This window comes from Felis catus, chromosome A1, assembly GCF_018350175.1.
Source record: "Felis catus isolate Fca126 chromosome A1, F.catus_Fca126_mat1.0, whole genome shotgun sequence".
In the NCBI taxonomy this organism is placed as follows: Eukaryota; Metazoa; Chordata; class Mammalia; order Carnivora; family Felidae; genus Felis; species Felis catus.
The window spans coordinates 144,432,985-144,457,035 of NC_058368.1; the positions used below are offsets into that span (position 1 = coordinate 144,432,985).

General features: G+C 40.7%; 1 protein-coding gene across 4 annotated transcripts in view; it reads left to right on the top strand.

Moving 5' to 3' along the window:
• Window positions 1-12,338: 12,338 nt before the first annotated feature.
• The window catches only part of RASGRF2 (Ras protein specific guanine nucleotide releasing factor 2), a 240,714-nt gene continuing 229,001 nt past the window's right edge, over window positions 12,339-24,051 (top strand). For all 4 annotated transcript variants that reach the window (XM_023257887.2, XM_023257899.2, XM_023257908.2 and 1 more), the window contains exon 1: window positions 12,339-12,626. In XM_023257887.2, the coding sequence (XP_023113655.1) occupies window positions 12,339-12,626 (288 nt within the window). The remainder of the gene's footprint in view (window positions 12,627-24,051) is intronic.

The following is a 24,051-nucleotide window of genomic DNA, read 5'->3' on the forward strand; positions in this document are numbered from 1 at the left end:
AATTTTCATGCTGCTACAGGTGAGCCACACCTAAGCTTAGGGGAAAACAAAAAACAAAAAACAAAAAAACCTAAAGCCAAACTCTACAGCTTCTAATATTATTTGGACAATTGAATTCCTATATAAATTCTGAGAGATGATAGGCGGGGTCAGACTTATAATATTGCTCAATATTGGGCCTGGAATCTGCAGTAGAGGTGTGAACATGGATTCATTCCAGCCACCTCTGCTTTCCCTTGAAACTTTCCCTAGCAAGGCTCCTCCCCTGCAGTGTCCACAGTGCTCTAGAGTTAAATACAAGGATGAGGGGGCCTCTGGTGGCTCAGTCAGTTAAGCGTCCGACTTCAGCTCAGGTCATGATCTCACAGTTTGTGGGTTCGAGCCTCTTGTCGGGCTCTGTGCTGACAGCTTATGACCTGGAGTCTGCTTGGGATTCTGTGTCTCCCTTTCCCTCTGCCCCTCCTCTGCGCACGCTGTGTCTTCCTCTCAAAAATAAATAAACTTAAAAAAGAAAACAAGAATGAAAAGATATCATTAATTATGGCCAACATGCCTAGTGCACTTAGTGTGCCAATGTAAGTGTAAGTTATCTTTACCCTTTCAAGAAAGTCCTATGATTCTGAGCAGTTGAGTAATTCCTTTGGGTCACAGGCAGCAAGTGACAGAGTTGTGGGATTTAAATTTTGAACCTGAATACAAGTTGGGTTTGTTTGGGTTTGTGTTTGTTTTATTTCTTTTTTGCCAGAATCCATGTGTCTAAAAGTTATCAAACACTGTCTGCCTGGGCCAGGCCCTGTGCAACACCTTACAGGGAAAATGGATCAGTCAGTTAGGATCGCTCTTCAGAAAGGTCGCAATCTTAGGCACGCCTGGGTGGCTGAGTCAGCTAAGCGGCTGACTTCGGCTCAGGTCATGATCTCACGGTTTGTGAGTTCGAGCCCTGCGTCAGGCTCTGTGCTGATGGCTCAGAGGCTGGAGCCTGCTTCGGATTCTGTGTCTCCCTCTCTACCCCTCCCCAACTAGTGCTCTGTCCCTCTCTATCTCTCAAAAATAATAAATGTAAAAAAAAAAAAAGGTCGCAATCTGACTAGTAAGATAAAATATAAGTATATGAAAGTTTATTGACCACAAAAAAGTTAAGTCCTATTTCAAGAGGAGTTTCTTGGAATACAAAATTGGTTGTCAAATATGTCTTACTAATCGTAATTGCCACTAGGACTTCAGAGGAGGTTGAAGGGTCCCAGGCTCAGGGTACAGGTGGGGTGTAGTCACCTCTGCAGAAAAGATTGGATTTCCCAGAGTTGTCAGATGGTGGGGCTTTCTAGGTGAGAGCAGGGACCAGACCCAGGGGTAGGGTAGGTGAGTACTAGAATTTAATACTGCACTCCACCTCTTTTTCCCCTCCCCCTCTCCAGTTGTTACTCCTTTTGATCCAGGGCTTTCATGCTGCAGTTTCTCTTATTAAGAAGGAATATAAGCTTAAGGGCACCTGGGTGGCTCACTCTTGATTTCAGCTCAGGTCTTGATCTCAGGGTCATGAGTTCAAGCCCAGCATTGGGCTCCATGCTTAAAAAAAAAAAAAAAAAAAAAAAAAAAAAGGAATACAAGGGGCACCTGCATGGCATGGCTCATTCAGTTAGGCATCTGACTTAGGCTCAGGTCATGATCTCAAGATTCTTGAGTTCGATCCCCCCATCAGGCTCTTTACTGTCAGCACAGAGCCCAATTTGGATCCTGTCTCCCTCTCTCTCTGCCCCTCCCCTGCTCATGTGCATTCTCTCTCTCTCTCAAAAATAAACATTAAAAAAAAGGAATACGAGTTAATAAATCCATTCATAGAAAGATGTGTACCCTTAGTAGGAGTATTTGCATTTTTACAAAGTACACAGGGGCACAGTAATGATAAAGTGATGACTCACTCACTGATGGTGAAATTTCTCTTGCTCAGTGTCCCTCAGAGGCCTACCCTGCCCGTGTGCGCTGCCACTTCTGGATTTCGTGTTGAACCAGTGAGCGTCACTCTGTGCCTCACAGCATTTTCTGGTTCAGATGTTTTTTCTTAGCCCCTGCCAGGGCTGGAGCACCAAAGCCCATCTCTGGTGGATCAAGCCAGAGTGCGTGTTTTGCTAGTGGTGGTGACTGATGTCTTTTTCAAATATAAAGTACACACACATTGTTATTCTTTGTATATTTTTTCAAAACTTTTACCAAATCCTGAGCGAAAAATAATAATCCACATTTTAAAATGATCTTCTCATACTACTTGAGAGCTGAGTAGCAGTTCCAGAATCTCATTTTATTTGCCTCAGGCAAGCATATGCTCCTCTATATGTGTTTTTGACTGACACATTTACTGCTTCAGACTATGACAATTTTGCCATTTAAAATAAACTATGGAAATTTAACTGCATAAGGATTTGATGATAACCTCCAGCATGGTAAGCCTTAGGTCATCCGGTAATTGTCACTTCTACCCTCATGTATTCAGATGGACTTGAACTTTAAATGGGCTTGAAAATAGCCTTGGGAACAAAGAAGTCAGGCACAGACACCAGGGTTAGGGATATCAAGCATCCCATTTCTTGGGCACTTTGGGGTTTCCCAGGAAGGAGGATTTCCAATGCTAAACCCAGGAGAGTCCTGGGCAAACTGGGACAAGGTGGTCACCCTATGAAGACAAGTTGCAGGGCAGAGGTGAGGCTCTGAGTCTCACAGGCGGTGTGCTGTGGTGGGCCAGGCTGCCAGCCACATGGAGAGCAGCTCTCTGCATGTGGAGGTCGATGCCCAGAAGGAAAGTGCCTCACTGATGGGCTGTCCATGGCTGTGTGAGGTTAGCTTTTTGGCCCACAGAGCTGTGGGTATGGGTAAAATAACCCAATAGAAGGGGTAGAGAAGACGAATAGGAAAAAAGAGGGTGAGGAGTGTGAGCACAGCAGTGGTTATAGGCAACCTGCAGTGGACCCTGGCCAGAGAGGAGAGAAAATGAAGAGGAACACGGCAAGCTGTTCTAATATGTGGGGCCCAGATGAGATGAATGGTTTTGTGCAGCTCAGGGAGATGTGCTTCAAAGGCACAGACCAGGACTTCTTAGCCCTAGCCAGCCATTAGAACTACTTGGGCACTTTTGAAAATGCAGATATCTGGGCTATACCCCAGGCTAATTTGAATTAGAATTTCTGGGGGTGGGCACTATCTCTGGTCTTTTTTAAAAGCTCCTACATGATCCCAATATGCAGATAAGATTGAAAACCTTTGATCTTGCATACCTGAGTGTCCCTGTGTGTGTGTTCTGTGTATTGGGGAAGGCATTTTGATTTCAGTCAACCCAAAGGATATCCCTGTGCACTCCCAATGATACCTGGGCCAGTTTACCTAGCTGTGTGTGTGTGTGTGTGTGCGTGTGCGTGTGAGTATATCTAGGCACCAACAGTCAGAGATGGTAAGTAAGGAACATGTCCATTAATATTTAGACTACCTATCATTCTTCCCTGCCCCCATCTGGTTTACTGTAGAAATTTCCCCTCCTTAAAATGTTTCCTTATTATTGCTAGGAGGCCACTCTGAGAGTTCACACAGAGGTCTGCACATGGTGTCTTCCTCCAGCCTCCTCATTGGGTTACCAGCCCAGGCCTTTGGTCTGTTATCCCCGTGAAGCTGAAACCACCTTCTTGCAATTCTGGCCAGTGGGAATGGAGGTTGGCAGGGGCAAGCTCGCCTTCGCCAGTCGATTACAAGCATGGAACATCAGAGAACTGGAGGTGGGCAGGGGAGAGGGAGCAGAAGACAGAGAATGCAGATGTTAACCTGGAGACTAACTCAGGAGTTCCCTGGTACAGAAGGAGTTTCTCTTTCCTTTCAATCCAAGTTTTCCCTCTCTGGCTGTCATTTCTTATGACATCAACCTCCTCTCAGGATGATTCTGTGGAAGGTAGATTTGCTCTTATTTGTGGAAAAAACCATGTCCTGCCCCAAGGGCTTGCTTTAAGACTCTACTGGGACTTAAAGTCAACATGAGCTATCTGTGGTCTTCAGTGTAAAATAGCACACCTCGGGTAGGTAGGACATCAATACTCCAAGCCACGGTGAGTGCCGGCTGAGCTTGGTACAGCTCCTTTTCAGTCACTTCTACATGAGGGCTAAAGTTCCTACAAAAAAAAAAAAAAGTTTCCTTGGTAGAAATCCCAGTAACATGAACTCTTCCTCATCTCTGAGCAACTGTCAATTAACTTCTCAAGAGCAAAGACAGAACTTCAACTTCTTACCTTAAACAACTAAAACATAGGACAAAATATACAAAACAGTGGTTTGCAGACATGGGACAATTGACAGTAAAGGACTGTGATTCTTAAGTGAAGGAAGCAAACGAGATGAGCCCTACAAGTGCCTCACCTTGCAGCCTAGAGAGTAGCCAGGCTACAGCACTGCGAGTGAGAACCCAGAGGAAGCCTGCTGGTCTCAATGACTTGAAGAGACAAGATTTAGAGTTTAGAAAAGCAGCAGCTAGAATACACTGGACAGACTGCTAGGCGGGAGACAGTTGCTTAAAGAGAGAGCTCTGAATCTGCAGAAGGTTCCCCTCCAGTATTTAGCCGTGTCCTGACTAGTTCATACATGAGAGAATATGACTAAGGTCAGAAAAAGAACCTCCAGAAAGAAGCAGGAGGAAAAATCCCCAGAGCTTACACCACTTCTTAGAAGTCAGAATGGAAAGGTCTCCTGACTCATGGGGTATGAAGTAGAGTGCTCAGATGGGTAGGCCATATTAACCTACATTAAAAGCTGTTCTGGGCCTACCTAAAAAAGCTTAAAAGCAAGTCTCACATGGGTCAAACATTTTCAATTTACTTAACTGGGTTCCAGAACAAAGTAAAAAATACTTAAAGGGATATATTAGAATACACAAACAAACAAGACCAATAGAACTCAAAAGGTAAAATTCACAGTATCTGGCATCTAACCAAAAATGGCAGAGTAGCAGGCAAAAGTGGCTCATAGGAAGGAGAATATGCAAGCAGTAAGAGCAGAGCCAGAAATGACATAAATGACAAAATTAGTAGAGCAGGACATTAAAACAGCTATTATAAACATACCCCATATGCTCAAGAGGTAGAAGAAAGCATGAGAATGATGAAGAGGAAAATGGAAGACAAAAAGACCCAAATCAAACTTTAGAGATGAAATATACAGTGTTTGAGATTTAAAAAATACACTGAATAGGATAAATAGCAGATAATACATCATGATGAAGTAGAGTTTATGCCAGGAATGCAAGGAGATGTTTTAATGTTTATTTAAAAATTTAAAAATCAACTATTTCTTCACCAAATTGAACAACTAAAAAAGAAAAACCCTATGAATATCAGAAAAAGCATCTGTCAAAATTCTGCATTCGAACATGGTTTTCTAAAAAAAAAAAAAAACCAAACTCGCAGCAAACCAGGAATCACTGGAAACTTCTTCAGCCTGATTAAGGGCATCTATTAAAAATCTACAGCTAAAATCATACTTAATGGTGAAAAGACTGAATTATTTCCTTCTAAGATCAGGAACCATCAAGGATGTGCACTTTCACCACATCTATTTAACATTTTCTTTTAGAGGCCCTAGCCAGGACAAAAGACAAGAAATGGAAATTAAGGACATACTGATATAAAAGGGAAAAAATCAAACTATGTTTATTAACAGATAGCATTGTCTCTGTAGAAAATCCTAAACTGTGAAAAGGTTACAAAACCTTGTAAGTGAATATAGCCAGGTTGTAGGATATAAGATCAGTATATCGGGGCTCCTGGCTGGCTCAGTCAGAAGACATGTGACTCTTGATCTCAGGGTCGTGAGTTTGAGCCCCACATTGGATGCAGAGATTACTAAAAAAAAAAAAACCAGCATATGAAAATCAATTTTATTTCTATATAACTATCATTGAACAACCAGAAAATAAATTAGAATGTGATTTATTATTTGTTGTGCACTGAATGCTTGTGTCTCCCCAGAATTCATGTGTTGACATTTAACCTCCAATGGGATGGTATTTGGAGGTGGGGCCTTTGGGAGGTTATTAGGTTGTGGAGGTAGAACTCTCATGAATGAGATTTGTGTACTAATAGGGTGATAAAGGGACCAGAGCTGGAGTGCTCTCTCTCTTGCTCTCTCTCTGTGCAATGTGAGGATACAAGAAGTCAGTCAACTGGAATTGGGGAGAGGGCTTTCACCCAACCATGCTGACACCATGACATTGGACTTTTAGCTTCCACAACTGTGAGAAATAAACTTTTTTGTTTGTTGATAAACCACTCAGTTTATGGTATTTTGTTAGAGCAGCCTGAGATAAGACACCATTGCATCAAATAATATGAAATACTTAGAGATAAATTATATGAGTTGTGCAAGGCCCATGCGCTGAAAACTAACAAAACACTGCTGAGAGAAATTAAAGAAGACCTAAACAAAAGGAGATATATACCAAGTTCATGGATTGGAGGGCTCAACATTGTTAAGATAACAGTTCATCCCAACGTGGCCTACAGATTCAACCCAATTCCCATGTAATTCCAGCAAGACTTTTTTTTGTAGAAATGTATAAGCTGAATCTAAAATTTACAAAGAATTACAAAAGATTTAGAATAATCAAAACAATTTTGAAAAGTAAGAAACAAGGTGAAAATCCTAAATGACTTGATTTTAAGTTTTTAGAAAGTTAAAATAATCTAAACAGTGTGAGATTGGTGTAAAGATATACATCAGTGTAGATTTGTATATATATATAAAGCTATACATCAATGGAACAGGATAGAGTCCAGAAATAGACTCACATATGTATAGCCAATTGATTTTTAACAAGGATGCCAAGGCAATTCCATAGGGAAAGAACAATTTTTTTAAGAAATGGTGCTAGAACAGTTGGATAGCCATATGCAAAAATATGAACCACAACTCATACCCTATACCATTGGATTAGGATAGTGTAAACGGATAGGGCTAAATGTAAGAGCTAACACCAGAAAAATTCTAAAAGAAAACACAAGAGAAAATCTTAATGTCCTTGGATTAATCCAAAAGACAACCCAGATGTTCATCTACAGAAAAATGGATAAACAAATGTGTTTACCCACTGTTTATCCACTCAGACAGTGCTATTATTAAAATACTATTCAGCAATGAAAAGGAACAAGCTATTGATAACACTCATCAAAATAGATGAATCCAAAATCATTATGTGAAGTGAAAGATGCTAGATAAAAAGAGTACATCAGTACATTTATATAGGCTTCTAGGAAAAGCAAACTGACTCACAGTGACAAAATGGATGAGTGGTTGTATGGGGGTAGGAGGGCAAGGAGAAATAGGATGGGAGGGATTTCAAAGAGGAATGAGGAGACTCCAAAGGGAGATAGAGATGTTTGCTATATTGACTGTGGCCATAGTTCATGGGTATACAAATATGTCAACACTTATCAAATAGTATTCTTTAAATCTGTGCAGTTAATTGTAAATCAATCATAATCACAATAAGCCTGGTTTTAAAAAGTACAAAGAACAGTTTGTAGTATAGTGTGCAGTTTAAATCCATGGAAAAGTGTAACAGTCAGGAAATTAACACTAGGAAATGTAATAAGAAACCCAGTATCTCAGGGATTTAACACCACAAAAGTTTATGTTTTGCTTATGTTATATCATCACTTGGGTTATACTCCCCCTGGCACTGAGCCAGCCAATGACTCCAGGACCTTGGCTCCTTCTGTCTTGTAGCTCTGCTGACTTCAACATGTGGTCTTTACTCTTACCAAGTATAAGGAGAAAGAGCAGAGATGATCATGACCAGACCTACAAGGAGGTGCCCTTCAGCTCCTTGCTCATCATCCCTCAGGCCAAAACCTAAGGGTCTTTTCCATGCTAGGAAGTCTTCTCCACGTTAGGAAGTCTTCTCCATGCTAGGAAGAAGGACTAGTGCTTTCATCTATACATCTAGCCAGTTTCTGCCAGAAGAAAAAGAGATGTCAGAATAGTTAAGCACACAATAATGTGTATTACGAAAAAATACTGAGCTTCTGAGCCAAAATACTTGCATTCAGATCCTTTCAGTTTTCTCCCAGAGTGAAAAGGTATTTGCTTTATATTTCTGAACTAAGGGCACCTATTCCAGGAGTTCTCTTGAAGGAACAGTTTCTGCGCCTAAAGAGAATCCAAGTCTCTAACTCCTAGGAGGCAGAAAATTGGTATGGTCTTCACATCACTCCCACAGCCTCCCCTACTCCTTTTCTACTTCTGACCCCAAGGTATACAGCTTGCGCCTACACCATCTGCAACTATAGCACGTCTAGAATGATGTTACAGAGCCACCAAGAAATTTGCTCAGGGGCTTTTGTGCAGTTCAGCAGGAGAAAGGGATTCCTTGCCTAAGCAGTCATTTAGCTTCATTGTGTGACCATTTGGACAGGCAGTAACAATGACAAGATGTGGACTCAAGGGCTTATACCACCAGTTGTGGGAACTTGACAAGCTCACTCGCTCTTTCCTCAAATACTTTCTTCACCTGGCTTCTGGGACACCACACTCTCCAGGCCCTCCCTCCCTGCCTGCTGTTTGTTCACTTTTTTTTTTTTCCTGCTGCCCTCCTCCTCTTCCTAATCTCTGAATGGTAGTTTGCTCCCAGGGCCCTCTCCTGGAGTGTCATCACATGTATGATTTGGGATTTTGAAAAGCTATAGAATACATTCTACATTTGTGGAAATCAGCTCCCTGCCTCCCAAACTGAATAGTTTTTGGACATCAGATAAAAATTGTCCTCCCTCTTTCCCTTCTTTTTGTCAAATTATCTGGATAACTTCTCCCTCTACAAATAATAGAGGAAGGGAACTTATTCCAGATATGGCAGTTAATTGCTAATTTTTTTCTTATACCTTGCCTAGAAAAGGCAAAAAAAAAAAAAAAAAGACCCTTTCACTGTTATCAGTGAGAAATGCTTTATTGCCCTCAAAAATCAACTTAAACTGAACTTTTCGGGGAAAGAGTCCATAAAATGCAAGAGGGAAAAACAATGAATTCACAGAAGAGCTTTGCTCCCACCCACTTGGAACATAGTCCCTTTAGCCAACCTGTTTGATCAGCTGGGGAAAAAGCATCCTCATTTACATAACCTCCTGACCCTTTGTGTTTCAAGGTGGCACCATTCCAGGGAAGCAGTTTCCTTATGAATGAAGGAGGCTAAAGGCCCACCAATGCCCATCAGACCCCACAGGATACTTCTTCTCTAGATTGTCCTGGGATTTCTGGTTGTTTCCATTCAGTCTTGCAAAATGATCTAATATTTGCAAATGTGTGTGCCCTCTAACAATTCAGTGACCAAATAGTATATTAATTTAGGAAATAGTTACTGTAATAACTTTTTGTAATAATGACTTGTGTGCCAGGTGCATATAAGCTCTCCTACTGGGTGCTTCTGGGATTATAGCCCTGTCTTGAAGAAGCAGATAGGCAAGTGAGAAACATCTAAACATTAATTCCTATTCCTAATAGACTGAGCACACCAGGACTAGAGCACTGTCTTTTCTCTGTATCTTCTACATCACCTAAGTTTGAGGAAATAAACAGGTGATCAATCAATCAATCTTTCTCACAGTGAATTTCCATAATTGAAACCAACAAAGATCACGGAGCCAAATTTCAGAGGAAGCCAGAGCTCCCTTCTGTCACTGTCAGGGGGGGCCATGACAGCTACAACATCTTACAGTGTAGGAAGTGATGACAGACAAGAGGCTGAGGTGAACACTTCGTGTGGTTCAAATCCAAAGGACATTTGAGTAGAAAGAAAAGATCAGTTAGTACTGAAATTAGCCTCCACACCAGAGACATTGTTTATTAGGGAAAGAGTGTTTCACATCTGGAGAAAAACCACAAGTGGCTAGAAGGTTTGAATACTCATTGCAAAATTGTTTTTGTACTGAGTTCACACACTAATGGTTTCCACTCAACAATGGAGCCCATCAGCTACACAGGTATCAATTCATGATTCTCAGACCTGGGACTGGACCACAGAGAAGGAAATAAAAGGCCTCCTGAGGCAATTGCCATCTCCTCCTCATCTAGAATAAATGTCCACGTTTATTTATTGTTTCTGTACTATATCTGCTCTAAAGAACAATGCAAGCTCCCAGCTGGGTGAAACCCAAATTAGCACAGCACTGTCCCTAAGACATTTAAAAATGTGCAAAGAGAAATTGACCACTGCTCTCACACTGTAAATTCAAATGGCAATTTCTCTATTGTATAATTTTTAATAGTGAAAGTGTTTTGTTTTTGTTTTTAGGGAAAATGGAAAAAACACTCAGCTGCTCAGTGAGGCAGAGTTAAAATATTCTGCAAAAACAGCACTTATGGAACAGGCAGAACCCCTGGGCCATCAATTTATGAACACACAACTTGTGGCACAAGACAGGTGTATTGTTGCAGATTCATGGTCCGGAAAAGGATTTTATTAAAAAAATTTTTTAACAATAAACACTTCATGGCAAACTATTTTTATGGTAAGTGACTAATGGGAATAAAAAGTATATATAGTAGAATCAAATACTGGCACTCCCTGGGGCTTTCACCTAGCTTTCTTCTGCAGCTGCTGGGCAGGTTATTTCTTTTCCACTTACATTTTATAATAGGGGTCTCGGTTGTCTGGTTGTACTTGTGAGATTTGTTAATCAAATGCATTCCAGTCCTAGCTAGGGTATCTAGTGAATCTAAGACAGCATGACTTCTGGAGACATTCTGGCAGGGCTCAGCAAGTCTCCCTTGTTTGGGTATTTTTTTCTGGTTGAAAACTCTGCTTAAAATTTAGTTTCTTTCATCTTAATCCTGAGAAACCACATGCATTGAGAAGGGACCAACAGCATCTAGGAACAGGGGGTTGCCCTCATTAACCTTCTCCTCCAGTTTTAAATACAACAATGCAAGTACAAGAGGAAACGTCAAGGTTGTCCGTTATGTAAAGCCACCCTGTGACTCCACCTAAGGCTATGGAAATGCATGGATGGCTGAGTGTGAGTGTATGGATGTGCAGGTGAGTTGTGAGTTTGAGTGAATGGGTTTGTGAAAGTGTGAATTTGCATGAATGTATATTTGTATGCTTCTGAGTGTTTGTGTATGAGTATGTTTGCGTATGTTTTTTTGAGTAAATGTGTTTGAGTTTGTCTGCTCCCTGTGTGTATTTGTGTATGATGATCTGTGTGTGTATTACTGTGAATGTATGAGTATAAATAAGTTGCGCATGTGTATTTATGTGTAATGCTATGAGTGTGTGTATGTTGAGTGTATATATGTGTATGTGTCCATTTTGTGTGTGAGTTTGGGCGAGTGTGTATATAAGTATATGGTTGGTTTGTGTGGTAAATGCGTGTTTGGGTGAGTGTATAAGTGTGTGCACGTAGGTAGTTGCCCGGGTAAGTGTGTAATTGCATACAAGCAAGTTTGTATTTTTGTGTGAAGTGCTCATTGTGGTTGTATTTGTTTTTATATGATTGCATAATTTTCTGTGGAAGCATTGTGTGTGTAGGAGTGTGACTGAGTTTACGACTGTGTATTTGTGTGTATGTGTATTCTTGTTTGTATGACTGCGAACGTCGTGTGAGGGTGTAATTGTGAAAATGCGAGCGTGGTGTTTCGACCTGCACGTTGTGTCAGTGTGTTGTGTGCATGTGAGTGTATATATTCGTCTGGGCGTGCGGGCGCGCGTGTGAGCGGGTGAGTGCTGCCGCCGCGCGCCTGCACCTCCCGGCTTTCCGCCCCATCGCGGCGCGGAAACAGAGGCAGCAGCCGGCCAGCCCGGCGAGGGAGGCACTGCGCGCGCCTGGGCGAGCGGGCTGCGCCGCCGTCACCGCCGCCGCGCCGACTTTGCCCTTTAAATCGGTCTCCAAGCCGATTACAGCTGATCTCCCACGTGACGTTTTACCTTCTGTTTCCCGGAGCCAGTTGCCCGAGGACAGTCCTCCTCGGGCTGCCGCGCGTCGCGCCGGCCCAGACCGCCGCGGGGCTCCGGCTCCCGCAACTTCGGGCGAAGCGGAGACGGGTCCGGGCGCCCTCTCGGGGCCATTTTTCCGCGCGGGCGTCGGGGGCTCCCCGGGCTTCGCTCGGCCAGGAGGGCGGCGGTCGCGGTCGAGAACGTGCCCTGGCCGCAGCCGGGAGCCCCTCGGATCCGCGAGGCGCCACGCCTCGAAGGGCGGCGGGGTGCCCTGCGCTCGGCGTCAGGCAAGGGGGCGCCCTTCGCCAGCCCGGACCGGAGCGGGCGCGCCCTGGGGCGAGTTGGCCGAGAGATGGCTTCGAGGCAGCGGTGAGCCCCCCGCGCCCTCACCATGCAGAAGAGCGTGCGCTACAACGAGGGGCACGCCCTGTACCTGGCCTTCCTGGCCCGAAAGGAGGGCACCAAGCGCGGCTTCCTGAGCAAGAAGGCAGCCGAGGCGAGTCGCTGGCACGAGAAGTGGTTCGCTCTCTACCAGAATGTGCTCTTCTACTTCGAGGGCGAGCAGAGCGGCCGCCCGGCGGGCATGTATCTCCTGGAGGGCTGCAGCTGCGAGCGGACGCCCGCGCCGCCCAGGGCCGGGGTCGGGCCGGCCGGCGCCCGGGACGCGCTGGACAAGCAGGTACCATCCGCCCTTCTTCCTCTGTCTCCCTCCCTCCCGCCGTGGAACTCCCTGTTCCAACCCTCGAGGTCTAGGGCTCGACAGAACGCGGGAACCGTGCTCCGAGATCCTAGGTTCCCCTGCGGTGTCGGGGGCAGGACATCTGCACGCGCCTCCCCATCTCCATCCCCCTTTCTCCCCCACCTCCTTGTAATCGGTACTGAGGCCCCGCTTTGTTTCTTTCGCGACCCTGAAAGAGGTCGGCTCTTTTCATTGCAAACCATCCGTTGCTTCGCTAGACCTTGTTCGGAAGGATTTTCTGTGGTGACGTGGGTTGACACCTGTTGGATTTAGATTGGCAAGACGGAACTAACTTATTTGGGAAAGTTTGGTTTCTCCCTTACCCGGCTGGTGCGTGTAGGTCTGTTTTGTTTTTTTTGTTTTTTTTTTTTTTTTTTGCCTGCACATGTTTGATGGCTGGTTGTGTAAGGAAGAAACGGGGGCTCCCAGGAAAGGACAGGAACTTTCTGTTGGCCGTTTTCAATCTGTTTTTGTGGTTTATGTCCGTTTACCTTGCTAACATTTGACCTGCTGGGTCTAATTATGAAGGTAAATGTGAATCCATTTCCCTCAGGATTAGTATTTGCTAGCCACATTCCTGCTACGTTTAAACATGTGGGCATTTTTAAAGAATGCTTCTCTGTACTTTTAAATGAATGCTTTGAAAATAAATGTGACCTTTTTATTCCGGGTCATAATTTTATTAGTTTTGCTGTGTTCGCACTCGGGGAGGAGAAAAGCCCCTCTAGGTTTAGTACCTCCTGCCCTCCCCCCGCCCCCCATTCCTGCAAATGCGAAATTTGTATTTTTTTTTCAATCACCATTTAGTTATTAAAGTTAGAGCAGACTAATTTTATGGTCTCAAACGTTCTCACTTCGCTTCTAGATCTCCACCTTGAAAAAAAGAGGCCGATTGTTTTCGCTGTTGCATAAAAATGTTTCGCAGCTGAATTTTCCCAGCAAGTTAGACCAAACAGCTTCTCCGGCAAGAGAGTGGCTGTGGGAGGCGCTAGCGATGGGATGATGAATAAGATGCCTGCATAACCCCTGGGGCTTATAAAACAATGTGTAAAATTAAGAGGAGTTCAAACTAGATTAACCAGGAGGTTTTGTTTTTTTCCCCCCCCCCACTTCGGTTTCACTATAAATCATTAACAGACTTATTTGGTTAAACTTGTTATAGCGCATATAAATCTGAAATTTAAAAAATATCCTCTTTGGTTTTTGGGGACATGGTGAGGGTTTTTTGAAAAACTGATTTCCTATTTTGTAGATGTAGATACTGGAAATATAAGTTGAAGTTTCAAGTTCTACATTTTTTAATTTAAATTAAGAGAAGGAAAAGGGTTTTGAGGAAACAGATTTGTTTCAGTATCTATTTTTTTTTCTGTTGGTGAGATTTAAAAAAAAAAAAAAGGTATGTGTTCCAAGGCCCCACCAGAGCCATAACTAATAGGTTCTTTTTCTTTTTTTTTTTAATGTTTATTTCTGAGAGAGAGAGAGAGAGAGAGAGAGAGAGAGAGAGAGAGAGAGGCACACACAGAGTATGAGTGGGGGAGGGGAAGAGAGAGAGAGGGAGACATAGAATCTAAAGCAGGCTCCAGGCCTTAAACTGTCAGCACAGAGCCCCACAGGGGGCTTGCACCCAGGAACTTCGAGATCATGACCTGAGCCAATGTTGGACGCCTAACCGACTGAGCTACCCTAGATTCTTAAATGTTATTATGTGTGAAAGAAAATATCCTGAATATATCATTGACTTAATTCCAAATTAGGTTTTCTCTTTGTATTTATACTAATATCAGGAGCTAGCCACTCCTTTTTTCTTTTTTTGAGTTGGGGGTGGTAAGATGTTACTTGTCGGAACTTGTCTGGCTGGCTGACCAGTTAACATTATATGAAAACCAATATTTTTCTACTTGGAAAATATCTGTACTGTTCTTTTCTGGACAGTTTTCTTTATACCACACTTTAATAAATAAAGGTAATCTCCAAATAGTTTGACTTTTATGCCACTTTCTAATGGAAATCCTAAGCAAGTCATCCTAGTAAAAAAAAAATTCTGTTGTCATACAAGTTATGAGTATTTCTCACTCATTCTGTACATCTTTAAGAGGATAGAAATGAGAACCTTTGGTCCATGTGAAAACACCTGAGGTACACAGGAGTTGGATTGGGAAATCTGTCAAATTGTGTCTTCTGTTAGCCATGCCTGCCTGACTTAGGTCAGTTTAGCAGGTTGATGCTTTTCTGTAGTACTGCCTGTCTGGGTGTGTTTGAAGAATTAAGAAGAAATTGCAAAGATAGGAAACAAAAAGAAACCTTCTACCTTAAGCTTACAGTTTATGCACTGGGTTCCCTTCCAGTTAATTTATGTTGCTGTGTGCTCCCATCTTCTCAAGCACCTAGACTTGAAACTGGCGAAGTTGAGGCACTGAACAGGGACTGTCTTAAGGTTTGCATCTCCAAATATCCTTCTGGAGCTTTTCGAATAAATGTCTCTGTCCAACCCATAAACATAGTTGAAGATCAGGGCTTGAAATGAGATTTAGGGAGGCAGAGTGGTTTTCCTCCACCATGTTGCTGTGACCTCCGTATGCAAATTTCTTAACAGTTCCTCTGTGTTTTTTTTTTCTTTCTGTGAATGAAATCTGTTTCTTAATATTTAGAAATTAAGAGTCGGGCTAAGAAGATTTCAAGTTGCCTTTCAATAATGGTATCTCCTGTTTCTAATGTTGTAACAGCAGCGTGAGCTTTTGCTGTGTAGAGGATGTGACAGACTATTTCATAAGATTTAAAGATTACCATTCTCAGAAATAAATACTAAATCTGAGAAGCTAAGGACAAGCACGTGATCAAAGTGGACATTCTAATAGGTCAGCAGATGTGCAAACCAACATCATCGCTAGAACAGAGACATTCTTATTTACATTGGAGGGCGATGTAATGTCATTGACAGTTACTATAGTTAATGCAGTTTTTGCTATAAAATGCCTATAATCATTCTTGTCAGTTTAAATGGTACTTATCCTTCAAATGATTCTTAAATTCTGTTTAATTGTGTTTTAAGGTAAGTCATAAGAAGAAAACACTCACTGGTTTGCTTCTAAATAATTCAAAGGAAGTTGGGTGATGAAAGAAAAAATTAAGGTTTTTATTTTAAACCACTGTTAAAGTGTTTTTTTTTAAACTGCTTCCAGTTAAGAAGAAAAAAGAAAGGTGTTTTTCACTTTACAAATGTGCCTATGTTGAAGGAATATTTGCCTTGCTCCATTTTTTTCAGGAGTGTCCCAAAGATTTCACTTTGGTAGGTTCTTAGGAGATTGACTGCAAAACTCTCATATCAAGTTTCCTTAGTGGCTACTTTTTTTTTGTTTTATGTTTATTTATTTTTGAGAGATAGAGGGAGAGAGATAGAGACGTAGGATGAGCAGGGGAGGGGTAAAGAGAGAGAGGGAGACACAGAACCCAAAGCAGGTTCCAGGCTCTGAGCTGTCACCACAGAGCCCTTAGCAGGGCTCGAACCAAGAACCAAGAGATTGTGACCGCGAGATCATGACCTGAGTCATGACACCCAGCCGACTAAGCCACCCAGGCGCCCCTCCATAGTGGCTACTTTTTAGGTACTTTTAGTTATGGTGATATAATTAAGATGAATTCAGCCAAAAAAAAAAATTGCAAATAGTGTTCCTTTTCTTGCAAATGTGTGTTGGTGGTACTTATTTCTTTAAAAAAAATCTCCATTTATGTAAAATGAAAAACTTTTCGTTCTAGGTAAAGGCGTTCAAGGGGAATGGGAATTTGAGTTTAGTAAGTACCTTCTATGTGCCAGGCTCTGTGTAAGTCTCCATTATCACATCTCATTTGAACCTCACTTCAGCTCTTGGAGATTGGTAATGTTTTATTCGTTTTTACCTATGCTAACACTGAGACTTACAGCATTTTTGGGATATAGAGATGATCCAAGTCCAGCTCCAGGTATGAAGATTGAATCATCTCGAGGAGTGCCTTAGTAAGGAAGCTTTTTAAATAGATTGAGCTTCAAGAAATTTAAAATCTGAGTGGGCTGGGGGTTGGGATCACTGTTTTGTTTATTCTTATTTCCCTTTAAAAACTAAAGGGCAGTTGTGATTCTCGAGAAATATAATTGCAGACCATTGCATTTTCAAAGAAAAATGAGATTTATGTTTAAACAAACAATTTTAAATTTTAAACAAACAATTTTGCATGGCATTCATTTCCTTCAATAGGGGATCTGTAAAAATATTTGCACTTAAGTGAAAGTGCATATCCGGTTAGTCTGGTCCATCTAAGTAACTGTATGTGTCTTGCTTATTAGCAGGCAGGACATATAGGAGCAAAGCGGTATTTATTCTTATTTTCCTGGTAATGTTAAGTGTTCCATTCACCCTGATGTCAGTTGTTGTTGGTCTAAAAGATCTCCGTAGTTCTGGAGGTTTAAAGTAGTAGATACTTGTCATATTTGTGCTGAATTAAACATGTTGATTTAATTTTAAAGGGATTAAAGGTTATGTGATTTCCCCTGTCACCTCATTACTAACCAGTCATTTTAGCCTTCCTAACTTGACCACAAGCAGAGGATTTTAATCGTTTTATGGAATTAGGCAGAGCTGTACGCAAGCCCTGAAATACTTGTGGAGGGTGGGGAGTGTGGATGGTGGATTTTAGGTCTAGTTCATGTTGTTTAATTGATGCATAATAACCAGCTCAATATTTTCTTTTCGACCTTTGCTTCTTGAACATAAATGAAGGGAAATGGGATAAAAATATTTACTAAATGTTATAAAAAGTTTTAAAACGTAATTTAAGGAGGAGAAATGATTTGTTGCCTAAACTTTGTAATCATTCTTTCATTTAAACTTAAATGAAGAAAAATTCTATGGATTAGCAACATGTAGTTATTTTAATTTTGGTTACACTAAACCTTCCTATTTATATTATTGTAACATAATTTGATTTCTTTGGGAATTAAAAAATAGAGATATTTTCCTTTCACTGGGTGATGATAAATTGTAGAGCATGTGTCATAACCACGTTTCTGGTTTCAGCAAGCAAATGTTAATAGTTGGTTAAAACAATTGATATTGCTGTGTGTTTAATGCAGATATGTTTAAGGTGATTTTGTCCATATTTTTCAGTAAATATGCATGCTTCGGTCAATGTAATTTTAATTTTGTAGAATAGGAAAACCTAGTCTTTAAGATTATTTTGTAATGAAAGAAGACAGGTTGACAAACAATTTGGCTTTACTTACTAGATCTTAAGTCCCAATTTTTACACTTTTAAACTAGCTTTGTGTTTTCATGCTTGTTCATTTGTATTATAAGAAAGAGATATATGTACTTATGTGTGTATGTTTATTGGGTTTGTTATCTTCTATCATTAAATATGAAACATTTGTTTTGCAGTGACATATTTTGGAGTTTACAGATTTTTATTTATATCATTAACATTTTAGGATGTGAATTGTAAATTCAATCTGTCTACAAGTTAAGGAGTTTTATTTTTCGGGACTATATATTCTGTTTCATTAATCGCTGTATGAATTCCTTTTTGAAATAAGCTTACCTTAATTTAAGACTGTGTATAGTAAAATATTAGTTAATATTTAAGTGAAACTAGAAAATGATACTTGTTAGGTATCAATATAGTACTGTCACAAACATTTGTTTATTTTATAATATTTGGTCATTATTCTAAAATTTACCATTATTCCAAAATTATTTGTTATACTTCAGTTGGTATAATTTTCAAATATGAGCCGATTGTGAAGTTATAAATACATGATTTTGGCTCCACCAAAGCGTATATTTTAGCTTTTCTGCCCAAAGTGTATATTTTAGCTTTTCTGCCAAACATGATGGTGTGTCTGTTTAGAAAAAAACAGTAGCAGAATTTTCTTTCTTTTTCCTTTTTTTCTTTGAGAAAACATTGGTATCAGTAGGTGGACCAGAGGTGCAGAAAGCACATATTCTCACTTTTCCTTTTTACTGGCACTTGAAAAAATTAATTTTTTTTTTGAGCAGCAGGCAAAAGTTTATTAAGAGTATAAGATCAGAAAGGAAGAATGGTATGAAAGCTCTCTTTACAGAGAGGGGGCATTCGAAAGTGAATGCTCGCCGACTACAGACCAGGGACTTTGTTTGTTAGGGTTTTGGTTGACCCTAGGGGTTTAATAGGGGTAGTCTATGGCCAAATGTTCCTTGTGGGTCATACATGGTAAGACTTTTGTCAAATTCCTGAAGGGAACCTGAGGGGGAGTAGGTGGTGTCTGTTACATTCTTAAGAGGAACCTTAAGCCCGAGGGGGTTTGCTATGGTCAGACGCTCCCGTCGTTCTTCCAAAGTATGTGCTTTCCCCATCCAGAGACCTCAGGTCCTAACCTTTTCCTTTCTGCCTACTGAATCCTGTCTTTTCCTATCATATTCTCCGCCCACCCCCCCCCCCCCGAACATGTGACTGTCACTGCCATTAGGAATTGGGACAAGGACTGATCTTAACTGCTTCCTGCTGAAGGGGGCAGTCAGAGCAGGTTCTAAGGTCAATCCAAAGGTCCGATATAATGGGGAGGTGTTTGGAACATCTGGGCTAGCAAAATTTTCTCGGACGTCTTAGTTTTCTTGCATATGCGACGGCTTAGTTAGAAGACATTGATATCTTAGGTGAGCCCCCAAAGAAACGTTGCAGGGCTTTTTACCTCAGTATCTGGAGTTCATTGTCTCACAGCTTCAAAGAATGAAGAGGTGGACAGAAAAGGAGCCACAAGCAGAAGTTTATTAAGAGTAGAAGATCAGAAAGGAAGAATAGTAGCAACACTGTCTTTACCTGCTGAGAGGGACATTTGAAAGTGAAAAACTTATGATTCAAGGAAAAATAAAGACGCAAATCATTTTTCCTAAAACTCCTCACAGGAATGCCAAACGCCCCAGATATACTTTTAAGGAAAAGGCAGAAAGGCACGTGCGCGCGCGCGCACACACACACACACACACACACACACACACACAAGTTGGAGTTGATCAGTGTTTATTTCAATCGTATTTGTTTTCTTTTTGAACTATAAAGAAAGACATGAGAAAGTTGGGGAGTCCTATAAAAGTCTACAGCATCAGAGTAGAGTCAGTTAATGAAAGTTAGAATTCTCGGAAGATCTGAGAAGACACAGACAGATAAAATGACATTAAAACAGCTATGCTTCAAAATAAAATTTATCGATCCTTTAGTGCTGTATTTTTCTTAAATGTAGGCCACAGTTTCTTTTATTAGCCCTTCCCATACTCCCCAATGTGACATTGCGTGAGACCCATGATGATACAAACAGCAGGAGTCCAAGGGACTCTGGTTGCTGGTACTTTGCATTCTTTTCAGATTCCTGAAATGTTTTATTTTGTCATTGGTCTGATTTAATTTAGACAATGCCTGATTCATTTCCTGAGCTGTATTTATGAGCCTGTGCCATTTGTGTGACTAATGTAAACAGAGGGGTTAGTGCTGTCCAATAGAGGGAAGATTGGAAAGCTAAGAGGTTTCCTGGGAATAGCAATGTAGGAATGTGGAGGTGGTAACCTGGTCTACGGCTCATCATGAAAGTAGCATCCGAATTCCTCACGGAAGCCATGCCGAGACCATGTCAATGATGTGTAGGTATAGGAGGCTGTTCACATCTGATAGGAATTTGCTTTCTTTTAACTTTAGGTTTATCAGTTTCCAAGTCCGATGGTAGTATTGTGTATGGCTCGGTTCAAGAATGAAATTGCCAGGGTTTCTGTCTCAACTTAGCTACTCACCTATATGTGATCTTGAGCAATGTCTCTTTCTAAGCCTGGTCCCTGCCTGAAGACGAGCATCATGACAGTACCTACGTCATCAGGTTGTTGTCAGGCAGTCGTCCACACCAGGCTCTTAACATGGCATGTGAATAGTCTACACATTTGTCAGCTGGTGTTTCCATTAAATTCTTTCTAATGTAATTCCTTGTTGGCTTTCTACTTTATTTTATTTTTTATTCTTTTTAAAGTTTAAAAATTTATTTATTTGGAGAGAAACAGAGACAGCATGAGTGAGGGAGGGGCAGAGAGAGAGGGAGACAGAGAATCTCAAGCAGGTTCCGTGCGGTCAGCACGCAGAGCCTGATTTGGGGCTCAATCCCATGAAACTGTGAGATCATGACCTGAGCTGAAATCAAGAGTCGGACTCTTAATCAACTGAGCCACCCAGGCATCCCACTTTTTGTTTTCATTACTTTGGTCATTTAGCAAGTTTTTTCTTTCCTTCCTCTTTAGAAATGTTTTAAATTTAACACAAAATAGAATAATTCAGGGAATGCTAATATATCTATCTTCAGTAATCTCCAGCTTTCTGCTTTCTTGTGATCTTTGTTTCCCTCCACATATGCTTCTTTTTCTCCCCCTAGACTATTTTAAAGCAAGCTCTACACATTGTATTATTTAACTTATAAATAAGGATTTTTTTCTTTTTTGCATAAACCTTGTTTGGCACTGAATATTATGCTAAATGTGGCTCTCAAAAGAATGATCTTGGAAAGAGGATGTAACGTGTTTCTGTTTTAATGTGTGTTGTTATAATGGTCCTCATCTTTTTGCTTCTTTGATATCATTATAAAGGAAACAACTTAAGACAGTAGTTGTGAAGACGTAAAGGTGGTGGAATTAGCTTTTAAATAAATTCCAGTATGTTAAATCCAAAAGAAAAGAAATTTGAAATCAGTTGTTTAGCTGTGATCATAGTGTAAAAATATTTTCATGATTTGACTTCACTCTAGGGGATATTAAATCATAGGGGATTCTCTTACTGAGGGTTCTTCTTTGCTTTATTGAAGTCCATTTTCCAAACTCTTAAGAGCTGTGTAGCTCGAAGAATCTTGTTTAGAGCAAGAATGAGTGCTTTCTCCTGTGGCATCCTTAATGCTGCTTCTCACGAAGCTCAGCTCGTGATTGGGGCTGATTGGCTCAGCTCATATTTGGGGACTAGACTGATCTCTGACCAGTCCATGGGTTGGCTGTTAAACTAGAGGGGTCGTGGGTGAGTTAGTTTTATGGAAAGTTTGGTGGGTGTGATAGACATCATTATTGACATGTCTAGTGTACTCATCAAGCTAGTTAATGCTGTCTTCATCAAACTAATATTAATTCGTTATGAGCCACATTCGCTTCCTTCACTAGCAGTTTTATACCCTCACCGTATCAATATGATCTTTCCAATAATATAATTTCTGTCCTCTGGTCTTGATTGACCTCCTGTATTGTTTAGGGATCATGTTCATAATTTTCCCTTACTTTTTAATATTTTAATATTCAAAAATTATTTGAATATTTTTCCTTTAATAATAAATTAAATATAAACTTTTTAAAAAGTATAGCAAATGTAGAGAAAAATGCACAAATTACAAGGATGCCAGTTGATGCACTTGTGCAACGTGACTGTGTGTAAGCAGCACCCAGATCAAACTATTAACATGATCAGCCCTCCAGAAACTAACCTCATGTCTGTTCCTCTTCACTACTCCTAGACATAGAAAGCCACCATCCTTACTAATAACATTAGGGATTGCTTTTGCCTGTTTTTGAACTTCATCATGGACTCATGCAGTAAGTACTCCTTTGCGCCAGGCTTCTTTCCCTCAATGTCATCTTTGTGAGCTTGATCTGTGTTGTTGGATGTTGTGGTCCATTTGTTTTCATTTCTTGTAGTATTCTACTGGACGAACATACAAGATCTTCCTTGACTTACAGTAGGGTTATGTCCTAATAAACCACTGTAAGTTAAACATATCATAAGTCAAAAATGCTTTTATATACCTAACCTACCAAACATAGCTTAGCCTAACGTACCTTAAATGTGCTCAGGACACTTATATTAACCTACAGTTGGGCAAATCATCTATCACAAAGCTTATTCTATATAAAGTGTTGAATGTCTCATGTAAATTATTAAATACTGTACTGCAAGCAATAAACAGAATGGGTGCATGAATGCAGAATGGTTATTAGTGCATCAATTGTTATCACTCATGACCACATGCGTGGCTGACTGGGAATTGTGGCTCATTGCCACCAGCAAGCATCATGAGAGAGGACCACACTCTGGGACCAGTAGCCCAGGAAAAGATCAAAATTCGGAATTCAACGTGTGGTTTCTACTGAATGTGTATTCCTTTTGTACCATCAAAAAGTCAAAAAAATCATAAGTCAAACCATTCCAAGTTGGGGACTGTCTGTATAACTTTCTTTATCTCGTGTTGATGGATATTTGGATTGTTCCCACTTTGAAGCTATTTTAAATACTAAGGATACAGAAATTACTGTACAGGTCTTTTGGTGCACATACACATATGCATTTCTGTTGGGTATATACTTGGGAATGAAATTGTTGGTTCATAGGACACACATACATTTGGCTTCAGTAATTTTAGCCAATTTTCTGAAATAGTTTTATATTGGTTGATGTTCCCACCAGCAGTGCAGAAGAATACCAGTTGCTCTACATCCTTTCTAACCCCTGGTATTATCGATCTTTTAGATTTAAGCATTCTAATGGGTCTGTAGTAGTATCTCCTTTTGGTTTTCATTTTCATTTCTCTGATAATGAGGTTGAACACCTTTTCTATTATTTATTGACCATTTGATTTTTCTCTGCTTTGAAGTGCTTGTTCAATCTTTCGCCCATTTTTATGAGTTATTTTACTGATCTGTAGGAGTTTTAAATATTAATTTAAACTATATGAATTGCCATTTTTGTACATTAAAATTCTTGAATATCATAATTGCATATTGTTCATTCTAATATATTTGAGGACATGATTCCTTTGTTAATTATATATAGTGCAAATGTTTTTTTACCCTGGCTTGCCTTTCTACTCTCTTAAAGGTGTCTTTTGATGAAGAGAAGTTTAAAAATTTAATGTAGTATAAATTACCTTTTATTTATGGCATTTGTCTGCCCATGATATGAATGGGGGTAGGGACAATATCTGGAAGTGCTTTGTGTGGAAGGGGCAGGAGTCGGGGCCCTCCCCTGCTGCTCTGTGGTCAGCGCAATCAAGTGGATCACAAATGATGCTGTAGTAAGTAAAATCGAATGTGCTTGCAACAGTTTCAAATTGCCATGCCAGGGTGTTTTCCCTTTGGGGGAAGGCTGAAGAGGTAATTCTAAAAGACAAAAATTCATAATGTTCTGTCTTCCATATACTTTTTGAGGTCTGAAATAATTCCTCCCCTACTACACCTATACCTTTCATGTGTAAGGGTCAGGTCCAAGAGGGTTAAGGGAGGGCATCTTTATCAAACTTAACCAGAGTTAAGCTTGAGTCCCTGATGCCCCTTTCAGCTCGGCTGCCTCTTGGAGT